Genomic DNA, 25027 nt, shown 5'->3' with positions numbered 1-25027 from the left:
CGCCCACAGATGAGAGCACCAACATCATACAATTTCTTAGCTAGCAATTGAAGCTACTCTCAATGAAAAAAGTTCGGAGACGCTAAGCCGACTTCATGATATTTTGCTGCCTACTTTTCACTGTATCGCCTCACGCATACCAATATATATCCGCGGATCTGGAATCATGACTCTGCCGCACCCAGTGACCATTCGATCGATATGCTCACCGTATGGCATGAATCCTCAAGTGGAACATCAGAGTGAATCGTTCCTCCGCTACATGGCCGGAAGAATCACCGACTTGAATGTTCGCCAACGTTTTGTGACACTGATGGTGGACGAAATTCACATCTAGGCTTATTTCGATTATAAAGGAGGCAATATTACAGGTGCTGCTCTGAACAGCTCGGGTGCAGCAACCAACGCACTTGTCTTTATGGTGCAGAGCCTCTTGTGCCAATTTAAGGAAGCCGCTCACATCGTCCCTGTCCAAAAAGCTGAATCAGAGTATCTGCACCAGTTGCTGTGGAAAGTAATATGTGGCCTGGAAGAAATTGGCTACAGGGTAGTATGTGTTGTAAGTGACAACAATGCCATCAACACAAAGGCTATGTCTCACTTCTCGTCACCTCCTTCTAAACAAATTGTTTATTCGCATCCATCGGACCCTGCAAGGCCTCTTTTTTTGTAATAGACCCGGTACACATACTAAAGTGTATACGCAATAATTGGCTTAACCAGAAAAACGACCAACATTGTTTCTACTTTCCCGAGTTCGAAAAAGACCGCACTGGAGGACAGCGAATGCTCTCTGCGTCATTTGCTACCATCAGGAATCTATACAACTTGGAGTGCGAGAGGCTGTTAAGCTATGGCTACAGACTGTCAAGAAAAGCTCTCAATCCATCGAACATCGAACGACAAAATGTAAAGTTGGCTTTGCAAATTTTCAATGAATACCTTCCTCAGGCCCTGCGAGCCCTTGGGATGAAGCACAACCTCTTATTTTTCGAAGGGACTGCCACTTTCATTGAGTTGGTGGTGAAATGGTGGAAGATTGTGAACGTGAGGACGCCTTGGAAGGGAAAAAGGCTTAGAGACAAGTTTCAAGAACCAGTGTTTAATTCGGAAAATGACATCAAGATTAATTTCCTTCACAATCTCTTGGCCTGGTTGGAGGAGTGGAAAGGCAAAAGTTAGGACAGCGGTACGCTAACAAGAGAGACCCATGCCGCTATCGACCACACAACATATGCTTTTGTGGAGTTTACGAAGTACTGCTTCGAAGAGCTCAAGCTATCATATATGTCCTTCTATGAAAGATCCAAACCGACAGTCTGGAGGAGCGCTTCGGAAAGTACAGGATGCTAGCTGGATCCCAGTATCATGTGTCGATGAGGCAAGTGTATGAATGTGAAAAGAAGCTACAGCTACAAAGCACTTTGGCAGCCATCAGTATGGATGAGCGATGGGATGAGCTTCACTTGCGACCAGACTATCCACGACCTAGCCTAAATGTAGTGGTGACCGAAGATGCACTGTCGGAACTAAAAGACATCGTCCCGGTGCTGGTATATGTGGCAGGCTATGCAGTGTACGCAACACTTAAAAAGCTCAAGTGTACAAAATGCAGGGATGCGCTCACGGAAAAAAGGACGACATCAATATCCGACACGGATGGACGATACGACCTTGTGAAGCAACTTGACAGGGGCGGGCTTGTTTACCCAGCAACATTTGCCGTCAACGCTGTCGCACACAACTACGTAGTTGTTAAGCAACTATCAACAAACAAGGACTGTTTCATTTAGTCACGGACCTCACGCTTGAACTGCTCGCCGGTGACGATTCCTCAGAGTTTGACACCTGCGAGGATGGCCACAAGTGCGAAGTTGTTCTAAAACACCTCTTGTGGTGTAGCACGAACATTTTCCTCAAGAACTACTGCTGCAAGATGAACGACAAAATATTGGATGCCAACGCCAAGGCGAAAAAGAGAAAAGCTGAGACTCTGCGGAATAAGGCAGCGGTTCCGTTGTAAATAGCAACATGAGTGTTTTATATGTCAACTTCTAAACCCACTTGTTATGTTGTAAATACTTGAACTGTGGCAATGTATGTACCTGTATCGAAAGCGATCGTATTCATGTAAAATATGACCCTAGAACAAAGACATGTATCTCCAATAAAAATACACATACGCAGTTGTGAAAGCTATTCGAGAGTTTCTGATTCTTCATTATCGCTATGCTTCATAAAACCAGGTGAAAAAAGGAAAAGTTTTAAAATATTGGCAAATTTATTTCAAGTAATGCATGAAGAAAAACATCTACTGAGAAAGTCGAGAAGGCGCAATGCGATAGAGGTGCTGACATCAGTGCTTAAACAATCTTTGCACAGATGGTTTGCGGCTAGTGCATCAAAATAAATTCCGCGTAAATTGTCTGCTATTCATTCCAGTATTTTAACTAAAGAAAAAAATGTGGACTGATAAATGTAAGCTTATTGCTGCTAGTTGATTCCGGTCGCGATTCCTTAAGCTCCGCCGTAAGTGGCGGCGACTGTGGGCCTCTTTTCGTGACGTCAAGGGAGGAGCACCGGCCGTGGTGAGGGCTACGTCGGCTGCGTCTCCGGTGAAAAAAAAAAAAAACGGCTCGGAAGTTGCGCACCCGCAAGACCTACCGTCATTGGCTAGTCTCGCGCGGCACTTCCGGGCGATGGGCGATATTTTCTGCAAACCAGAAACCGGGCGACGCAATGAGCGGCAGTGAGCGACAGTGGTTCGGCGGCCCTCAATATGTAACAAGATCTCTTTGTAGTTTATCTCTCCCCATTCTTTCTAACTGTCCCTTCACTTCTTTCATTTCATTACTACAGCCCGCCTGGTATCCTTTCATTTCCGCTGCCCCAGCTCAGGTGCCGCACGGTCGCAGTCTACAGGTGTTTCGAATGTCATGACACCCTGCGCGTGCATATATATACTAGCTCACTTACAAGGAATTAAGTGAAAAATTACCCAAAGAATCAGTTCTTGGGAAGCCTATACTTTTTATTGGTCTCGTTTTGAGAATAGATGTAAGCATTACAGATGACAGCCATTAAGTTTGTCACAGCACCAGACGGGGGATGTTCAGAGGAAGCGGTCAGGTACATCAAAATGATCCGCTTTCTCCTTTGTTACACAATTCAGTGACCCCTTATGTTAAATCCCCATTGTTCCTTACTTCCCTTAAACCATCTGTGCTTCTCACTAGATGCTACGTTTTTGCGGGACATTCAATCTAAGAAGTAAGGCCTTTGTGTGAGGATATTAATGGGCCTTACGAATAGGCTCAAGGGCGCCCGCAGAACTTTTTCCAGGGGGGTGCACCCGATGGCCGGGTTAGCACCAAAAAGGAACTATTTGTAGTATAAATTGCGCACATGAAACAAAAATTAGGGCTAGGCTTGGTGAACAAACAGAATTTATTAATTAACAAAGAATTGAACTAGATAAGCAAAATTCGATAACTTAATATCACCTAAGCGTGCTAATCAAGCTGTGTAGTTGTTTTCTACTAGTGCATAAATAACCGCAATTCCAGGAGGGAGGGGGGGGGCAGTCGCCCCACTTGCCACCCCCCCCCCCCCCCTTCCGGACGCCCATGTCAAGGGCCGTTGGCATACTCCTCTAAGCCACTAATAAAAATGCGGAAGTTCAGACCGGGAATAAAAACGAAGTCTCAGAAATGCAGTGAAAGTATGAGTAGTTTATTTCAACCCGACTTTTCAGACGCTTGCCTGCCGTGGAACCGCTCCTTCAGTTGAAATTCTTCTCGTGCAGAGGACGATGACTCCCATCTCAAAGACTGTGGATCTCACCCATGAAAAAAATGCGGTTGTTTTTGCGATCCCTGATGTAGTAGATGAACGGGCGATCCACGGTGAACGCGGTGATATCCGGTGGAGGTCCATCCGCCAAACTGGTGGTCACTGCGGGCTCGACGGTTCCTTCTTCACTGACCTCAAAAGACGCTTTTTGGAAGGCGGCCGAGATGTAGGTCGGCGTGGTCGCGCTGATTCCGCTGAAGTCGGCCCACTCTCCGAAGACGACGTTGAGTCCCAGGGCTCGCATGGTGGGCACCAGGTCGTAGCTCACGCTCACGTTGAACTTGGGCAGGCTGAGCGCTACCAGACAGGGGCTGAGACTCCTGCCGAGGTCTTCGAGAACCGCAAGCGACAGGTCGTCCCTGAGCTCTGCGAGCTCCGTCGCGGAGTCCGGAAGCAGCACCACCATGGCGAACCTGTTTCCCGAGCACGGGATCTCCACGGCGGCCGCGCCGAGCTCGTCGAGACGAGTGTAGGGGAAGTGGCTGGTGAGTTGCATCATCGGCTTACTGACCTCGGTGGTACCCAGGTTGAAAAAGGACTTGTTCCCTGAGTCCCACGGGTCGAACATGGTCAGCCAGGTAGCCTTGAAGTAGACGGTGTTGGACAGGAAGAGAACCATGCCCAGCGGCTCATCTTCGGGCAGGATGCTGTCGATGTTTTCTCGCTCCAAAGCGTTGACCTCCGCGGGGTCGACTCCGAAGCTGGCGAAGTCCACGGACATGAGCTCTGCGTCAAACACATCTTGCAGCTGCTGCCTGTAGCTTTCGGAGATATCGAAGCTGTCCTGCACCAGGACTATGTTGTCCACTTCCAGCGTCACGTTCGAGTACGTGCGCTCGAGGAGGAGCCTGTACGCCTGGAGGACCCAGGGCTTGTCCGTGAGGCCGACCTCGGTGTGACCCAACACCGATGACAGCTGGTCTTCCGAGCTTTCGGCGGCGCCGGCGTAGGCCATGGCGAAAACGGCGGCGATGTAAGTCGGCGAGAAGAACACGTTGGAGGAAGGATTCTCCGTCGCCAAGCGCTTGAGGAGGTTCACAGCGAAGTGGTTGTGAGCTTTCACGAGCGGCGCACCGTCAAACCTCATGGTGGATGTTTTCCGAGGTCTGGAGGTCGCATGTAAGGCGCCTCTTTTTATACCGACTGGCAGTGGTGTTTTTTTTTTTTGCTTTTTCCCCCTTCCTCTGCGGTGGCCAATGGGAGTTTCGATTTTTACCCCGGCCAGGCACAGCGAATGGCGCCTGAAGAATTTTCTCTCTCGTGAAAAAACGCTGTTCTGATTGGCTTAGCTTTGAAGCACGAGCGTCAAGCCACGCGCATGATTCATCGTAGCAGGAACAGCAAGAAGGGTGCGGTACACTTCAGTCCGGACAATGGATCGCCCCCTCCCGACTGGGTCGCGCACAAAGCCGCGGAAAGACCTGGTTGAGCCTTCTTTCCGGAAATTCCAGTGTGGGAAAGAATGCTCTGCTGCCAACTCTCGAGAGGCGCTGCCATAGATTATTTGATGACCTCACCAAGGACACAAAGGAGACTGTCTTTGAGGCAGATGGACAGATGTCAGCAGATGTTACTCTGGGTAGGCATATTAGTCAGCCAGCGTTCCTTGCCTGCCAGGCTTGACGAACGTTGGCTTGACTATCTGGCGGATATTTCTGGGAACGGCGAAGTGGTCACTTCTAAGAAGTCTTGTCTACCGAGAACCGGATTAGTAGATGGGCTGCGGTGTCTTGCACCTGACACTTGGACTACCTCGTCTCTTGCTGGTCTCCAGTGATGACTTGACCCAGTTCGGCGGCGAGGTGCTATGTATATTGATTTACGAACCCCCAGGCCTTTACAGGCATTGCACGAAAATGTAACTACAGAGAGGAGTAATTGTTTCTATTTATAGAAAGAAAAACGAACAAGGGTCGAAGGGGGTAGGCTCAGCCTTCCAGCCAACGTTTCGGCAAACGGATGAAGACAGGGCGCCTCTGGTCGAAACGTCGGCTGGCGGACATATTTTTTGTCGACAAAAGTGCCCTCTTATCGGCTTCTCTTTGTTGTGGATCCCTGTTTATAAAATGCTAGGCGAAGAAATACGTGGTTGTGCGTAAAAAAAAAATATTACTAATACAATTCGCGGTATACACTCCACACCCGGTTTACCGAGGCAACTTTGTTTGGAATTTTTTTCAGATTGCGCCTGCACCAGGTGCATCGAATTATTTTGGGAATTTCAGGCCATATTGGCGGATATTGAACAAGAAATTTTTGCACAGTCCACAAATAGTTTTCACGTGACGTCTCACTCAAGAACGAAGCGTTAAATGCCCCTCAAAGGGGCCCCCTCCCGGCCTATGGGGTGTACCGATTCCCTCCCTAGACAGATTCCGTTGGATCTGCTAGTGTGAAATCGGGGTAGGGGGGCCAAGGTTAACCACAGCTTAATCTAGGATTAACCGTGGTGTCATGAAAATTGGGCATGGAGAGCGCGTCGCCCTATTTTGCCGCTTTGGTCATCGCCTCCCATTTGGCGAAGAGACAGTACATTTCTATCCGGATTTAGTGCAAGATTATCTCCAAAAATATTATTTAAAAAGATTCAAGATTATCTTCAGGGAGCAATCACTGAACGTTGAGCTATTTTATTCCAGCGAAGTAATACAGATAATGATTTGCAGATTATACCGTGCATTTTCGAGCTTGGCTACGCCTCGTGCGTCAAGTACACATTTCGAGTTCTGCTTATCCCTAGCTTTGACACGAAGGACAGGCTGGTGGGGAGGTGACAGCTTTCTAATTTGCCCACAGTCACGTGTGTGTGATCCATCCATCTGCCCCACTAATCCCCGGAATGCATTCACTTACATTCTGTAAATTAGTATCCTATACCGTCTGCCGCTTGTGGTTCTAGCTGACCGACCAGCCGCGGTTGCTGACTACGTAGTTATGGCATTCGTCTGCTGATCACAAGGTCGTGGGATCGAATCCTGGCCGCAGTGTCTGGTTTTCGTGGAAGGAATGCAAAAAAAAAATTGCCAATTGTTTAGCTCTGGTTAAACCGGGTAAATTGCGTAAGCAATGGTATGCGCGTCCTTCTAGCGATTCTTTTGCGCGTTGCCTTCGAATGGTAGCATTGCGGCGTTCCTAAGCGGTGAGGGGTTGAGATTCATCGGCTTCATAGCCTTTGGGAAACGCGCCTTCAAGACCGCAACGTTGAACCTGTCGTTTAGCCCTGAATTAATTTTAGCCAAATGTTGCTGCAGGTAACGGACATTTACAAAGAATTGGACTTTTTACCGGGTTGGTTTCCTCTCCTGATGCGCTGTATATCCTTGCCTACCTTTTAGTTATAATACCCATTCTACCTAACAAATATTCATAAATTAGGGTGCCAAAGAATTCCCAGAAAAAAGACCCGATTATTGCTTTGAGTTACAAGAATTACGCTTCTAGCGCACACAGGATGGCTTGCGCTACCACTAGCCACCATGGCGAGTAAAGAAAGGGGGCCCAAGAGCATGGTGGAAGAGGCTGTGGGAAAATAATTTATTTTCAAGCTTGGTGCGTGCCAATCAGGTTGGACAACGCAGCTCGGAAAGCTGCTGTGGCACGGCTAAGGCATCCATAAAGTGCTCAACGGAGCTGTCCTCCAGTGAACTGATCAGTCATATCTGAAGTAATCGTTGCACTCCACTTGCGAGGGGACTGTTGGGCTGCATTCAAACAAATTACTCGTCCTGCTCGTGCACGATGACCTCACGAAGCGCCAAGCCCGCAAAGAGATGCATGATAAGTTTAATTATGGCCATCACAGAACAAAAACAAAAATGATTAAATAACACCGAATTTTGCGAAACACAGTCTGCGTGAAGACACTAGCAACATGATTTACAGTATAATTTTTAATTTATGCTTCAGGACCAACACCACATTAGTTGCACAAAGTGGAATTTAATTTACTAAACTTCCTTGTACCAAATGGTTCATTTTTAGTTTGATGCGTCGTGTCGAGCAAAAAGAGAAGGCGACCACGTGAACGGCGCGCGCCGTTCACGTGGTGTTCAGGATTTCACGGGAGGGAAGTGGACGTGGTTCCGGCCACCTGGGACCGGGCCAACGAGGACAAAGAAACATACCCCAAGTGAACCCACCCGAAGAGGAAGTGAAGCCCCAGGAAGAAGTCCAAGAAGCAGACAAAGAACAACTTCCCAGAAGCAAGCACAAGTTCTTCAGAAGGAGGGCCCCTAACAAAGCGCGCCTGTCTTAATGACCCTCCACGCCTAGCTAGTTCCAGCGAAAACGAGCCTGACAGCGATGAGGAGAAAGGCGTGCCATCCCTCTGCGAGTTCTGTGGGGGCAAGGCATGTGACTGAGTTTGTTTCAGACAATAGTTATGACTCATCTCCAGACTACCCTCTCACCTCGCCTGGGGTGGACTTTGAGGAGAACCCTTCCATAGTCTGACTAACCGACCCCCCTCCCGATCCCCCCCCCCCTCCCCCCCCCCACCACCACCACCACCACGACTTTTTTTCTTGTACTAGGCAGGCTGAACTGTCGCGCCCTCACGAGGGCAGCTAAGCAAGCGGAAGTCGACACGTCATTCGATGGGGAACTTCGACACGTCATTCGGTACGAAATCGTACTGGAGCTTTGGGACAAGAAGATCGGGGGGGGGGGGGGGGGGGTCGCTCTTGTTTTCCTTCGCGACAACGGAGTGAATGTGCTGCGCCATGACCGAGATATTGAAGGTCGCTTCATTTCCACGTTTTTGAACAACGGCATGCGTGTGTTGAACATCTACGCACCTTTCGGCACGTAAAGCCCTGGTGGTTATAAATGAATATATACCAGGTGTTCCAGCTAAATGTAGCCAAGCTTTTAAAAAACACGGGATGCCCTAGCCGTCTGAAACCAACTGAGGGTTCTTTAGAGTCGCGTGACCTAGCCTGGAACATTTTTTTTTCGTTTTCAAAGTTAAGTAATTAGTTAATAATAATAAGCTAACTTTAATTATTGACTTGATGAACAAAGTGTCAATGGAAAAGTTGCAGATCGTTTTGAAAATCAGCTGACTGAAACATTTGCAGCAACGTACTATTTGCGTAAAATAGTTTTTTTACCGGCCGTTAACCGTAATTCAGACAATATAAAAAAGCTTCCCCATGACAACCGTGCCACTTCAACGTCCCAAGATGCACCTTAGAGAATAAAATTCTGTTTTCCTGAAGTCCTCACCTCGATGAGACTTTGGGTGCACATTGGGGCAGAGACGCGAGCGAGCAACTGGTCACGTGTTAACTTTCTTTTAAGGCCGATAAATGCAGCTACGCAAATCGTACCTTGATGGAAACGGAACTACTGCCGGTTTTTCGAGGCGAAAACATTTCCATTGACACTTTTTTCCTAAAGTCTATAATTAAAAAGTTAGCTAATTAAGCTTAACTAATTTACTTTGATGAATGAAAAAACTACTCGAGACTAGGCCATGCGACTCTGAACAACCTTTAGTTGGTTTCCCTGGACTAGGACACTTCGTATTTTTTAAAAGGTTGTTTACATTTAGCTGGGACACCCGGGAAATAGCACCTCGCCGCCGAACTGGGTCAAGTCATCACTGGAGTCCAGCAAGAGACGAGGAAGTCCAAGCGTCAGGTGCAAGACACCGCAGCCCTTCTACTAAAACCGATCTAGGGACCTTAGGTCTACATCTGTGTATTGCACCTATCTATCGCACAAAGCGAAAGCATGAATCCGGTTCTCGGTAGAGGAGACTTCTTAGAGGTGACCACTTCGCCGTTCTCAGAAATATCCGCCAGATAGCCTGGCAGGGAAGGAACGCTGACTAATATGTCTACTGTTGTGAACGTGAATTTTCCTTGAACTACTGATTATAATGTTACATCCCGTTATCTACGAACATGGCCAACAAAACGAGCTCGTACAGCAAAAGGAGACGAAAAGCACAGGGCCGGATTATAAAAAAAATGGCTGAGGCTTAACTTGGTTAAGCCTGGAGAATGCGAAGCATCATCGTATCACGTGATTTGGAGGCGCACAACCACAGCGACGCCGCGAGGTGGGCCCCCGTTTCTCCACTGCCGTGACGTCATCGTGTCACGTGCTGTTGCATCATCGTGTCACGTGATTTGGAGGCGCACAACCACAGCGACGGCGCGAGGTGGGCCCCCGTTTCTCCACTGTCGTGACGTCATCGTGTCACGTGGTGTGACGTCATGTATCACGTGATTTGGAGGCGCATAACCACGGTGAAGGGCTGAAGTGGTAGCTAAAGTAGTATGCTTTGCATAAAATGGGGGCCCTGGGCTAATGCGGATGTAGGCCCCCCCTCCCTCTACTTGCCCCCTCTTTCTTGCTCCCCTCTCCCTCTACTTGCCCCCTCTTTCCTCCTCCCCGCTACACGACTAGAATATATGCCATGTTTCATTTTAATTCCAACAAGTAAAAAGAGCGAAGGCGATCAATGGGATTCATGCAGAAGTAACGCAGTAGCATTAGGTTTACAGCGCAAAAAAACACCAGGCGACTTTTAGAACGCCCGACACGTGTGCGTATGTGGCCGAGCGCCGAACGCCACGGAAGAGCCACGTGGGCCGACCGACAACTTGCGGGGCTGCAGTGCAGCGCGCCGCCTCCTCTCCACTTTCAGTGACGCCGTACACAAGCCGACCGACGGGTTTTCCTTCGCAGCGCTGTTTTAATGCTAGCGCATCAAGGAAAAGCAGGCTGAGCTAGCTTCCTAAAGCTGAGATGGGTGCTCCGGCAGCGACTAGGAAATAGAGACACTCGTTAATTAGTGCCCGAGAGGGTAATATTGAAGGTTATTAAAATTAATTTGATCACACGATGAACTTTTACTACTGCCCTCGTGGGGAAAATTTGAAAAGGAGAATTAAAGTCCCGGCTCAGTGGTTAGATGCTCGGCTGCTGAGCCGAGTACCCGGATTCAAACCCAGCCACACGGCGACCGTGTTTTGATGGAGGGAAAATGCAAAAAGGCGCCCGTGTGTTGTGCGATGTCAGAGCGCGTTAAAGATCCTCAGGTGGTCGAAATTATTTCTGAGCTCTACACTACGGCACCTATTTCTCTCTTTCATTCACACCTTCATTCTACGAAACCAATACTTAGAAAAAAAAGAAAACAAAATAAATTGTCCCGGCCACGCCGGTCGCATTTCGCTGGAGGCGGAATGTTAGAGGCCCGTGTAATATGCGACATCAGTGCACTTTAAAGAACCCGAGGTGGTCGAAATTATCCGCGTCCTGTATAGCAGGAGTTGATTTGGGACATTAAAGCCCATAAATCTAAACATAAACCCATAAACGAGTGTTTCGCTTTCCTAGTGGCCGCCGGAGCACGAAGTGAAACTGTGGGACCTCAAAGAAGCTAGCACATCCCGATTTGTTTTTCAGTTTGGTAAAGCTAAAGAAAAAATCCCGGTGTTATTACTATAAGGAGTGCGACAAAATTTAGGAGACGCGTGCTGTTGTAAACACCAGCACATCTGTTCACTGAGCGAATTCACTTAATCTGCATTCTGTTTTCTGAAAAAGCTAGGATTTGTTTGGATCACTAAATCTAATCCTGTGAGGAGACGCTTGATTGTACCCAAACCTTCTTTATTAAAATTCAAGTATCAGACTGCAGTAATCGTTATACACGTTACACAATAAATATACAACAGATATATACAATACTTAAGGCAATACAAACACAATAAAGTTCACTAGAATACATATGAAAATTACCAACTCTAATTACAAAGCATATTTTAAAATACTTTCGTTGAAGGAAAGACAAGCAAAGATGACACCAAATAAATGTGGCACTATCAAAAACAACAACAATACAGCTCATTACAAGCAGGCTCAATATCACAAGAACAAACAAGAGACGGACAACGAAGATTTACATCTTTTGAATTACACTGCTCAGAGTTTCATTGTTAACATGGAGGGTGGGAGATGATACATGCAACAAAGTCGTTGGAACTTTTCATGTACTCCGCAAACAGTTCATTTTAAAATGGCATTTTTCGCGCCTTCGCTTTGGCTAAATCAGATATAGTCTGTTGGAAAGATAGATCGCGGAGAAGATCACTTTGAATGGGCATGATAGCAAGCGAGTTCAACTTATTGTCAAGGAGGCTCGAACGAAGGCGACTTTTTATCAGCGACAACTTAGAAAACGATCTCTCGGTCTCACAGTTTGTCATAGGTATGCTTAAGTATATTCTCAAAGCAATGGAAAGGTTCGGAAACACATCAGTAAGCTTTCTTTCTTGCAGCAACTTCATTATTCCCAGGGAACTCGTGTCTTTGCACACAGAGTTGTGCAGAAAGTTCGCAAACTGAACGATTTCAGCGGGAAATGCTGGTTCCAAATCATTTTCGTAGGTTTTCACCAACCTCTCAGCCTGCTGTGCCAGAGAGCTAGGCCTCGCTGCCAACCTCTGTCAGCAATTTTATGAATCCGAACCTTTCGCAGAGCTCAGCGTAGGCAGCCTTTCGCACGCGCAAAGCAGAGCCTAGGCTATCCAGCACGACATTGAAGGTCTCAACGATAAATTTTTCTCTACCTCGTAGCACACTATCGCTTTTTCCGTCCGGGTGCTTACTCAAAATGATACGTTTGCCCTCACCCTGATAACATTTATTTGTACTTAGCGTGCGTGCTCTCTCCTCGAAGGTATCAAAGAGAGGTCGCAACGAATTAACAAAGCCTTCTAGAGAGCCCCGCAGTTCTACAGCAGTAGAAATGTCTAATCCTGGTTTCTGAACTGCTACGCTCGTTTTGTCAAAGCGCTCCAAGATTTCACTCCAGAAAATTGCCATGAATGCAGTCTCTAGTTTTGTCATCTTCTTGAAGAGAGAGTGCGCTTCGTTCCGAGTGTCACCGTTTTCTTCTTCATTCTTTGAGATCGCTTCAAGGCAGCACAAGACTGCTTTGAAATTTTTCAAAATGGCCTTACATGATTCAGCGTGCCTTGCCCACCTGGTCTGATAGAGACTTTTCAAAACAAGTTGCTCACAGTCACCACTTTCACCCATGCTGTTCAAAAGATGTTTCCATCACTTAGGTGAGGCAGCAAAGAACACATACAGTCTCTGAGTTAGAGCAAAAAATTTGACAGCCTCAAGGCAACTGTCAACACTACACGCGCCATCTAAATTTAGTGAATGACCAGCACATGGGACGTAGATTGCCAATTCGTTCAGGTGTTTTATTTGAGCTTGCAGTCCTTTGTACTTTCCTGACATATTACTCGCGTTGTCGTATGCTTGGCCCATACAATCACCAATTGAGATGTCATTGGCTGCCAAGAGGGTCATCACGGTGTCGAAAAGATGCAAGCCGGTATGCGATTCAGTTGGAACAAATCCAAGAAACCGTTCGTACACTTGCCCATTTAAGTAGTATCGTAAAACAACTGACAGTTGATCAACGTGTGTAAGGTCTGGAGTGGAATCAACAATTAAAGAGAAGTATTTTGCGCGTTTCACTTCCTCAACGAGACGATCTTTGACAGCCTTTGCCATATGCTCGATAAATTCGTCACAAATGGTTTTTGACAGGTACGATGGGTGACCTTTTCCCTTGTTCCCATAGCGTTTGATGTGCTCCTCTAGAAAGGGATCAAACTTGGCAATGACTTCAAGTACTCCCATGTAATTGCCATTTCTCGGTGAACCAAAAACTTCATCACTTCCCCTAAACGCTAGGCTGCGCTCAGCTAGAAGCTTAACTACAACGACTACGCGCTTCAACACCTCTGTCCAGAAAGCGGTCTCAGTGACAAGATGCTTAACCAGCATCCTTGTCAATTGTGCTGTTCGAGTTAGACTGGGCGAGCCATGCTGTCACACAGTTCCGGTGCTCGACGCTATTTTCATGAGCGCAAACCTTTTCTTCTGCTTTTTTCCAATCAGAAAAGCCATGAGTGGTGAAAGTACTCTGGTTGCTTCGAATTGAAAATAGTTTGCACATGAAGCAGTAAACGGAACCTTTGGACTCTGAATACATCAACCAGTGTCGCTCGTACGCTTAAGGCACCCTGCACCCGCCAGGCACTGCCACCGTCGCGGCTGCGTTCAGCTCCCCCGCGCGGCCAGTTCCTCGTCCCTGTCAGGAAGGCTCGCCCCGCGACTGCGAAGGCATGGCGTCTGCTAGCGGCTGCCGCTGTTCGTGGAGGCGGGATTTCGACCTATTCATTCGTGAGGCTGAAAAATTCTTTCGAGGAGCGAACGTCAGGAAAGGAACGAAGCTTTTTGAAGCAGGCCATGTACACAATGTGAACGAGGTGGTGTCGTGCGACGGGAGCGAAGTAGCAGCCCGGTGCATTGCGCAGACAAGCATCACTGCGCCACCAGAAACGATCAAATCAGCGCTAAGAAATATCTATCTAAGCTATCTTCCAGTAGAAAGCTTGTAGCCGCGAGCTGCAGTTGCAAGGCAGGCAAATGTAAACACGCTGCTGCCGTTGCTGTATTTTCGGAGCGGTATGAAACGCTCTCCAAAACGAGCCGCAAGCACGCCTGGGGTGTTCCTGCATTTAGAAAGGCTTACCCTGAACTTTTAAAGACGGCCAGGTGGCATAGCTTTCAAGGTAATTAGAAAACTCCCGTTTCTGAGCGAATGGCGCAAACCTGACTTCATAACATTCTCGTTTGCCGCACCTTCGGTGTTCGATGTGGCATACCCTGTCCAAACTACACCTTAAAATGATGTGCCCATTGCGTAATCTGCCACTCATATTTTCTTACAAGGGCAGACGTGCGGGCTAGTTGGTGAACCATGATTCTTTAAAACAGCGCAAAAGACAGGGACACAGACAGGGACACAGATTAGATTCTCAAAAACAGCGCTGTGTGTGTCTTTTCTATCTGTGTCCCTGTCTTTTGCGCTGTTTTAAAGAATCATATTTTCTGTTTTTCAGCAACTGCCAGGCCATTATCGCTACAACACGTGCGTCAGTATTTTGGTGATGTGAGATGTCCAATGAACGAGCTTTTGCAAGAAGAGAACGCAAGCTGCGGCGAAGCGCCTGTGCGCACTGAAACTCATCCGGAAAACATAAAACTTTTCGACTGGGATTCTGGAAAAAAGGAGTATCCCGGCTATTTCATGCAGGATTCGTGCAGAAAGCTTGTGCTCAAAAAGCAGAATTTCATTGCAAGGCTTGTTTTATTTCTACGCATTTAGTACAAGTGCCCCGGCTCTTCTACATCAGGATATATGATTATTGTACTAAATTGTCACCCAGTCGTTCAGACGTGGAGGCAAAGATTTGTCAGGAGCATGTTGCCGTTGCCCCTGAAAACGTGCCTTTATTGTCGAAAAAGACGTTGGACGAGGAGGCGCAGTGGAAGCGAGCAAGGATTCTGCGCATAGCTGGAACTAAGGTAAACGATTCTTTGCAGCGCAAAATTTGGCCTCGTTCCTAAGGTGTGACTGCGGGCAAGTTTCGGCGTGGCTTTTTAAGCCCACATATTGTTGACAGCCAAGTCAACGACCGGAAATCGTGGGTGCAAAAAAAGGGAAGGGTTCCCAGAGGCCCATTAGCATTCCTCCGAGTCTGCTGAATTTGCCATGAGTCAAAAACCTGTCTAGGAGGTAATGCATGAGTCAAGTAAGCGTCTTCAGCACGGGTTTGACCATTGCTTGACCAGAAACCGCGCGCGCGTGTTGCCCGTCGCAGTTTGGGCCGTCTCCCAATGTCGCGTTGGAAATCCATAAAACCTTGTCCGAGGCGAATTTATATATGTATTATTGCATCCTAAAACACAGCAGTGTGTCCTGCTGTTGTTATTAGCCATTTTGTGCTCGGGAAGGAGGCGCACAACTGCTTCGCGACGGCGCGCGCAACAGAGCGGGAGCTGTCGGACTGCCGCCGCCTTCCTGACAGGGACGCGGCGGCGCGCGCGTCGCGCGGGAGTTAGATGCGCAGGGTGCCTATAGCCTTTCGCACGAAAAGATGAGGTGATATATAACGCTTCTGAGTTGTGTATTGTCTTTCGGAAGACGGAAAAGTTTCTGCGCGATTTTGAAAATACACTGGTCCTTTCTCAAGGCATACACTCCGAAAGCTATCAGTAATGACGTCCGGCCACTTAGCAGGGTCACTTTGGAGAACCTCACAACCTACCTCCTGCTGCGGGGAGGTCTGTACTTCTTTGTTGTCGCAGCGAGAAGCCATCTGACCAGTCCTCTCGAGGCACACTTTGTGGGTGGGAACACGATGACTCGAAGCCGCACTAGTAGGAAACAAGTGAGTCGGTTCTCGCAGTGTTGTTTGCTGGCGTTCGTCAGTAGAAGGAGGCTCATCGGGGATGTTTGGCGCCTGTTTGATGAGCAGAAGCAGAAATCGGGCCTGGCGGAAAGCACACCTGGAGCTCCGTGGCAGGGGCCGGGCCGAGTAGCAACGACGTTGCTAACTCAGGAACAGGACAGACCTCGGTTAGCCTCGGTTGCTCAGATATATGGACGAACGAGGTTGGCACCGTTTTCCCAGGATCCAGACAACCAAGATGAGTGAAATCTGGCTTGTTGCCAGGAAACCGTAGTGATGGAGCTGGCAAGTCCTTCACAGAAGCACTGTCGGTACTATCGGGGTATTGGTACGGACTCTGGGTAGAGCAGTCATAATGCTCCGCAGAAGCTGCATTCAGAAGATACTTTGTCTTCTTTGGCAGCCTCTTTTCACAATCTTCTCTTTCTAACTTCGCCTTTCGTTTAGACGCACCACTTTGATGCTTCCAACCGGGCATTTTCACATGAACGGACGGCGTCACAGCTGACAAAAAGTTGAGATAAAATGGAATTTGACAGGTGTGCAAAGCGCGAACGACGAACGCTGTTCCTCCGGACTTGGCGTGGCAAGACGAACGCGACCTCCTGATATCAGTTCAGAAGCGTTTGGGGGTAGGTAGGCCGGAGACGCTGATTGGTCGATGGAATGCGCTTCTCGGTGACGTTTTTTGGTGTTGCCCTTGTTCTCAACCAGACGTGGCGTCACCGCGCCTCCCTCGGCCTGTCTCTGGAGAACCTAGGGAATCGCTAGGTGCGCTCGCCGTGCCGCAGGTGCGTGGCACGCGGATATTCACCCCCCTCCCCTGGTCCCCAACAGTGATGCCACTAAATGGCCGACATCACCAGCATACGCCAGGAACAGTATCCCCTCCCCAGAATAATTCCTAGTACCAACCACCGGTCACCAACATTCGGTTCGAGAACCGAGGTCCACGAACCTCTGCATTTCCAGCTTGTGGCTTTCGCCGTTAGTGAGAACATGCACGTTCGGCTTTGGCGACCACAACGCTGCCAACCTAGCTAAAATCTTATGCGGAAGTGCGAAAATGGCCATGGTGCTCTTGCATGCACAGCAGGAAGTGATTTGTGTGTAGACCATCGAGGAGGGAATGTACAAGGATGGTAGGATAGCACAAACGCTAACAAAAAGCAAACAAAAGCTAGTTGGGGCTCAAAACCCATTTTCGGTTCTAGCAAGTACCAACGTTGGGGAAAAGCCACCAGCTCTGGGCGTCTTGCAGTAGGAAGGGTAAGAAGAATGGAAGCTTTCGAGAAGCGGAGGTAAGGCTGCATACAGCGCACGCGGGATCGCGCCGCCCAGGGAAGCTTTTGTAATGAACTGCGGTATTGCCGAAAGACTGGTCGTTGACCGAGGCAACACCTCCTATGTGTTGACCAAGGTGGACAAGAGGAACATGTCACTGCCAGTACGAAACGTCAGGGTTTTCTTCCAGCAGCGCCTCGAGAAAGGGTTAACTTCTTCCACTCGCCGAGACATTTTGTGGTGCCATTCTCGGGAAGACGCTTCGCAACGCACTGCAGAGCTGACTGCCTTCTCTCTTGTCCGTCTACCAGGCAGGAGCTACTCGCGGCGGTTCCGGCAGGGGAGACGGACAATAGTAGCGGGCAAGAGCGAAGGGGGGCCCCCACCACATGAATGGCATTAGAGGAATGCCACTGGTGTCTCCACTACGGCTCAGCTCGTACTGTTCTGGCGCAGCCTTGGTTGCTGCGTTTCGCCGTAATCGCTTTTCAGCGAAGTGAACACAGCATTCGCAGGAGAGCGGCGTGCTGTCGCTTATTTTCTGGCTCTGACAAGTAAAAAAAAAACTACCGACGATTACGTTACTTCCTAATGCGAAATTTGAGCGCAGCAAAAAGCTGTTTCACCTTTTCGATAGATTGAGGCAAAGAAATCGAGCAACACATGTATGCGCTATCACAGAGTTTTTTTTTATTTTTCACACGTATTCCTTTAACAAAGATTCCACTAACAGTTCTTGACAGTCATGAATGAAGCTTTGTGGTCGGAGATATAGACTGATATATGTTCGACTTGGTACACCAATGCTTGATTCTCAAAGACGAGATCTATACAAGTGCCTCGCGAGGTTGTCACAGCCGTGGGACGCGTTACGAGCGAGAGGAACGGGATGTTCTCACGCATAAGTGTTAGGAAATTGCTGTTTGTCTTTATGTCAACATTAAAGTCCCCCACTACTAACATCGGTGTGGATCGATGGACGGTTAATGCGAGTTGCAGGAAGTGCACGACGTCTTTCGTGAGTGCGGTAGGGGCGAAGTAGGCAGCTACTACCAGCAAGCCGTTGGGCAACTTTGCGGCGCACAGTTCGCCAAGTTCATGTGACGTGCCAAACATTTCGACTGGTATTGCAGAGAGACCTGTGCGCAAGTAGATAGCGACTCCCGCCGCTCTGTTGTGGTCTCTGCGAGCACCACAGCAGTATAGGAAATCTATGATTTCGAGAGGCTCTTCGGGATCCATCCAGGTTTCAGCAAAGCAAAGTACAGAGGAATGGCGCAGAATGTGATCGTGGTGTACGTCCTTGGCATGTGCGGCAAGGGAGCGTACGTTAAGAATGTGGTTGTGAATGATGAATCAAGTGCTGCCAGCGAATGACGCGTCCATTGGCTGTCTGCGTGTGTTACTGATGTGTGGTTAACATGTTAAGCTTCGCCTGTAAGAGTGGAACGCGACAGCGTCTTGCAACGCTGCCAGGGAGTCCACAGAACACCATCGCCAATTCGGCTGTACGCCTTGCTGGACGGTAAATTTATTTTTTGAGGAAAGGAAATGTATCTCTCTCGCATATCTGGGTGGACACCTGCACCTCGCCGTAAGGGGAAGGGGGAAGATGGGAGTGAACGAAGACGCCGTATTAGCTAGACGCGCCTTTGTTCATTCCAAACCATTCAGCTGGCATTACGGAGTGGCTAGCGTGCTCGTATCGCACTCCGGAGACCCTGGTTCGATTCCCCAACTCGACCAATTTCGTTCTCGGTTTTATAGATTTATGCGGTCTAACTAGAAAGGTTAATTAGGCTATTTCATATTTACATTATTGCATTTCTATCCATCGTGTTCTGTCATTAACCTGTCAATTGTTGGAACTGTCTAGGATGTTCGACACAACGTATGTGAAACGAGCAACGTCTTACTGAGTGGGGAAGTGCGTGGTGGTGGTGGGAACGCGGCTTCGTACTTATCTGTTTTTTTTTCAGCAGCGTCTCCTTTCGCGGACGCTGTTGTCGCTGCGGCGCGCGTCTTTCTTTTCTTTTCTTCTGACCTCTTCATTCTCCTCTATATTAATTAGACTAATTGATTAATTAAGCAATTAACTAAACTCAGTCCAACTTAGTTGCAGCATCACTATACGATCCCTTTGATTGGTTGCATGGTTACTAGCCAAAGTACAATTGGCCCCATTTGAAATTCGCGCACTGTGACGTCACGAGCATTTCGACCAATTGAAAAGCATGACATTGGGGGCGGAGCTGGTTACGAGGCCGACGCCGACGACGACGCGAAACCCAGGAACGGACGCCAAAGAGCTGCGCTCTAAAAAGACAGCGTGTCATGGCACGCCATCTGTAAGGTTGGCGCCATTCAATCGCCTCTTTCCATTTTAACCGGCGCCGTAATAACGACTGAAAAAGCCGCTCTACGAGCGGCGCGGCGACAGCATCGCGGTCGTTAGCCTGGACGGCGTTCGCTGTTTCTCTAAGAGCTCGTTTCCGTGTTCTAGAGCGCAGCTCTTTGGCGTCCGTTCCTGGGTTTCGCGTCGTCGTCGGCGTTGTCGTCGGCCTCGTAACCAGCTCCGCCCCCCTTTCATCCCCCCAGCGCTAGCAGCGACCGACTGATACCGCTGGATGCCGCTGACGCCGCTAGAGAGTCAAGATAACGTGACTGCATAGAACACCGTCGCCGCCATGCAGAAAGAGGAGGAAAAGGTCCCCCCCCCCCCCCCTGTTCTTGTGTGGCGGATAGGGTGCTCTTCAGTTGCCGACGCGCCGGTTATTTCACGTAGGCCCCGGCACGTCGACGAATACGTGACCACCTTCCCAAGGCTAGACCTGGTTCTTAAGCCCTACCCACATGGAGCGGTTTTCTCGCGGAAAACCTGCGTACGGCCGCCCGGCGGCGGCCGCTTGGCCGCCGGCGGCCGTTCGCCGCCGACCAAGCAGTGCTAGATACGTTCGCACGGCGGTCAGCCGCTCACCGGAAGCGGCGAATGCGAGCTGTCAGCGCGGACCAATGAGGGCGCTCTCTTCCCGCATCTAGCTTCCGCCCGCGCGCGGCGACAACATGGCGGCGCCTTTCGAAGCCGGACCCCTCGCTTTGGACTGAATTCTCGTTGTTGCTGCCTTTTTCACTGCGTTCACTGGCCGTATGTGGGCAACCGGTCTTTCGCTTCGTCTCGCCTTGCCTATAATAAAACTTATAAGTGATAAATTTGCCTTATTTTTTTATTTAGAGTGACGATTCTCCCACTTCTAGGCTTAAGGTGGAGAGCCGGTTTGTTTACAATAATGGTTCCTGTCCCGAGAACCAGATGGCGCTACTATAGGCTGAGTCTATTTTTGCGTCTCTGCTAGCAGCAGCTGCCGGTGGCTCGGCGCGCAGGGTGAAACCGAGTGGGGGTGGAGTGGAGAGGGGAGATAGCATACGCTGAACTAAAAAGTGAGAATGCGCCCTCCAATAAACAATGGCTTTAGAGTAAGCTTACAAATCTTTTTTTTTGTTTTTGTCGGCAGCGGTTTGGCGGCAGCCGCCCGTTTTCCGCCTCTTGTGGTGCGGCACAGCGGCGGTGCGTCCGCGTTCCGCCGCGCCGCTCAAAATCCGCAGCGCAAGTTCGCTCCATGTGGGTCGCCCTTTAGCGCTGCGGAAGCGAGGGTATCATATTGTTTGTGTCGGCATCGGCGGCGTTGTCCCTGAAACCAACTCCGCAGCTGGGGTTGACTCACTATCGGCGTCAGCGGCATCAGTCAGTCGCTGCTATCTCTTCCCTCCTCCCTTTATCGTGTTGTCCGCTTGCTGCGCGCGCTTCTGCCCCCATCGTTTGCCGCTGGGTGTACACGCCGCCCCCCTCCCCCCTCTTCCTGTGAAAAATTAAAAAAAAATTCTGTGATAGCGCATACATGTGTTGCTCGATTTCTTTGCCTCAATCTAACGAAAAGGTGAAACAGCTTATTTGCTGCGCTCAAATTTCGCATTAGGAAGTAACGTAATCGTCGGTAATTTTTTTTTTACCAAAGTAAACGAGGGGTCTCTCCTATCAGTTGAAGGTCGCGTTTCCGCCCGGTCGTGGCCTGCGGGAAGAAAGCATCCTCTGTGGCCGAGTGCGGATCGCCCACAGGTCTGTTTTTTGTGGGGAGAGGGAGGGGCAGCATTCGCGCCTCGCGGCTTTCTTCAAAGGGTTAGGCTCGCGGAGGGCGCGGGTTAGCGAAGACATCCCTTCTCTGACAGGGCCGGTGACACACGGCGTGGCGCGGTACGGACGATGCCCGGTGGCTGCGCGCCCATTTGCTAGCCTCATCTGGGAAGGTTTAGCGGCATCTTACCTGCCCCGAGGGGCCCCTGTTGCGGGAGGGCGTTCGTCGCCGCGTTTCCAAGTTGTGTATGGCAACGAGGCCGGAGCTTTTAGGGAGAGAGCGAAAACACATGTAGTGACGAGGCTCCTCCTGCTCGCGGCGTAAGAATAATTCAACACTTTGCTTTTTTTTTCTTTTCGCGTGGGGAGAGAGCGCGGGGGCGCGCGATGCTCTGCCGCCATCGCGACTCAGAGATTTTGGTCTCGACCGGAGCCAGGCACGCAGACCGTGCTCTCGAGTAGCCGTGGAGTGGGTCCACGGGGCGGCTGGTGGGACATGATGCTGTCATGTATATACTCCTTGTAAATAGTCGTCTGTGTACATAAAACCTATATCAGTGCTCGACAAGAGTCCCTGTCTTTCCTGCAAGTCTCATCCTACTGGCTCAGTACTTCGTTGGAAGAGAGAAGAACGGAGGGACAACCTCTCCGTACAAAGAAGAGAAAAGAACCACCCTTTCCTCCATCCCTTACGACACCACGCCTGTCACTTCTCTTCGTACTTCAAGCGTTCTAAGAATTATAAGAATTAGCCGTTCCGGCCACCAGTTCAAGCAACGAGAAAAATTTCAGCGCTGCTGGAATCGTAATGAAGGAGCGACGACTCCAGGATTTTCAAACACACTACACCTTCAGACGCCACTGGATGGGGGGATTGACAAAAAACCACAAAAACCCTCCCCCAATCCTTAAGCAAACGCATATATCGCTTCGTAAGGGGGCCCCAATGGGGTGGAGGAGGATTCCTGTTTTTGCAGCTCGACAAGCTTTCCTACCAACCGATTCGGCTAAACGAAGTTACATTAGCTGGGGGCCCGTCTCCTCGTTTCGGTTTTCTCGCTTCATACGTTTCACTCGAAGTTCCATTGATGTGGTTCCCATTTCCATATAATAAGCAGGTTAGAATAAATGGGCCCCCTTCTCCTGTTGTCGAAGGTGAGGCCCTGGGCTGCAGCCCCCTAAGCCTCCTCCACCTTAATCCAGCGCTGGACAAGCAGACGACTCCTGCCGCGTACGCCGCCGCTGGGCTAGCAGACGGCGGAAAGAATGCGTGAGGCGGGGTCACTTTAGGGCACTTTAGGGGCGCGCGAGCGTCCAACTGCAGGCACAAATAAAGTTTACTCCAATCCAATCCAATTAGGGCAGTTCAGTTTCCCAAGTTGGGTTGCCGGCGGCCCGCAGAGCTACTGCCCGTTTCCGCCGCTTTCACTGCTGCAGGAATGAGCCTGAATGAGGATAAATAAACATGATCCATTTTTGGGCTCCATCTGTGTGGGTAGTAAAAAATTTACTCCCTTTTCACTCCAAAATAACTCCCTCATATAAGGGAGTAAATAAAAAACACCATACATATGGAGTAAAAAAACCTCCTTTTGGGTGTGCGTTAGAGGACAAGCCATTTACTCCCTTCTGGGTGTTTTTTGCTAACAGTGTGGAGTAAATGCTGGTAAATCCTCATTTTTACTCCATTATTCCCTCATGGGAGTAAAATGGAGAACAGTCCACCTTTTTACTCCCCACTCATGGAGTAAATGTTTTCACAAATGGAGTAAAAAGGGTGGCCGCCACCATTTTTACTTCCTTTTGGGTATATTTTTGTTTACATTGTATGGAGAGGGAAATGGCAGGTGTGAAGTTAGGATCCAGGAAGAGAGCAGAGTGGATCGGGAACAAACGCGAGTTAACGATATCCCACCTGAACTTAAAAAAAGAAAACGCAACGGCTAAGCTACTGCTGAACCTGAACAACTCAGCAAAAAGATGCCCCCACGGCGGTATTCTCGCCGCACTTCGGCTTTGCGAATGCGCTGTACATCCTTTAGCAGACAGTTAGCCAGCGGCGGCTCCTTGAATAGGAGAAAGCTAGTCCGGACGCTTTGCTCTCCCGAACATATGCCGCGTTCCCAAGTTCAGTTTGACCGTGAAGCCGCCAGGCTTACGCGTTCTGACCATACCTCGGCACTATGAGAGGTACGTAGCTCAATCACACTCATACTCATGGCACTCACACGTACATTCACTCACTCACATTCACACTCTTGTCCACTCGCACTCACAACCATCCACTGGCACTCATGACCACTGGCATTTTCACAACCACTCACTCACACTCACAACTACTCAATCGCACTCACAACCATTCACTCATGCTCATGTCCACTCACTCACATTCCCGTTCACTCACTCACATTCCCGTTCACTCACTGTTTCCTTGTTTGCTGACAAGTTCTGCCTCACAACCATTCACTCATACTCGCACTCAATTCCGCTCAACCAGTCGCTCACACTCGCACTCATGTCGACTCACGCTCGTAACCACTCACTCACGCTCATGACCACTCATTGACATTCCCATTCACTCACTGTTTCCTTGTTTGTTGACAAGTTCTGCCTCACACATGGCTGGAGTTTGCCATTGCTCACCAGTATTCTCAGGTTGGCGCGCGCGCCTAATCTCTGATGCTGAATGCAGCTGATCCGACGGTACTATGTCTGCCATGGCCAACGTAACGTGTAGCAGTTTTACGCCCCGCGCGAAATCCGCTCTGAGCCGCAATGATGACGCTGCAGCCATTGGCGAGTCAGGAGCACTCGTGAGGCTGCAGAGGGGCCGATCACGTGATCATCCCGTGCGCCCTCCTCGCGCTCCCTTTATCGTCTTCAGAGCACGCTCACCCGTGGCGTTATTTTATTGCGAAAGCAATACTACGTTAGGTTTTGAGCCTTCAGCGTGGCGCGGCGGTAGTTACGGTGGACCTTTCGCGGAGTGACGTCATACCAGCCGCGAAAAAATGGGCCCCCAGCTCGATCCGTCGGCGGAGGGCGGCGGTAGTCACGACGGTGAGCCTCGCGTTCCTCTCACCAGTGGCGCTACAGTCGAGGTGACGTCATACCAGCTGCATAAAAAAGGGCTCCCAGCTCGATTCGTCGGCGGATGGCGGCGGTAGTCGCGACGGTGAGCCTCGCTCCTCTCACCAGTGGCGCTACAGCCGAGGTGGCGTCATACCAGCTGCATAAAAAAGGGCCCCCAGCTCGATCCGTCGGCGGAGGGCGGCGGTAGTCACGACGGTGAGCCTCGCGCTCCTCTCACCAGTGGCGCTACAGTCGAACAGTCGAGGTGACGTCATACCAGCTGCATAAAGAAAGTGCCCCCAGCTCGATCCGTTGGCGGAGGGCGGCGATATATAGTCACGGTGGATCTTTCTCTCTGTGTGCAAAGATAGTTTGCCATTTGCTTTCGCAA

The 25027-nt window shown here is 49.6% G+C and overlaps 2 protein-coding genes and 1 pseudogene across 2 annotated transcripts in view; 1 reads left to right on the top strand and 2 right to left on the bottom strand.

Moving 5' to 3' along the window:
- The window catches only part of LOC149366712 (flap endonuclease GEN homolog 1-like), a 361675-nt gene that overhangs the window by 177261 nt on the left and 159387 nt on the right, over positions 1-25027 (top strand). The gene's annotated exons all lie outside the window — the stretch shown is intronic.
- On the bottom strand, positions 3824-4939 carry LOC149366723 (iripin-2-like). The gene has a single exon (XM_089567977.1). The coding sequence runs from the start codon at positions 4937-4939 to the stop codon at positions 3824-3826; it is 1116 nt and encodes a 371-aa protein (XP_089424103.1).
- LOC149366722 (uncharacterized) lies at positions 12934-16629 on the bottom strand (annotated as a pseudogene).

This window comes from Amblyomma mixtum, chromosome 1 (genome assembly GCF_055824585.1).
Source record: "Amblyomma mixtum isolate Tamu chromosome 1, ASM5582458v1, whole genome shotgun sequence".
NCBI classification, from domain to species: Eukaryota; Metazoa; Arthropoda; class Arachnida; order Ixodida; family Ixodidae; genus Amblyomma; species Amblyomma mixtum.
The sequence above is the reverse complement of the archived record's forward strand: the minus strand, read 5'-3'. Positions and strand labels throughout refer to the sequence as shown.

Coding starts and splice junctions, on each gene's coding strand:
- LOC149366723 (XM_089567977.1), bottom strand. CDS start 4,939: ATGAGGTTTGACGGTGCGCCGCTCGTGAAAGCTCACAACCACTTCGCT.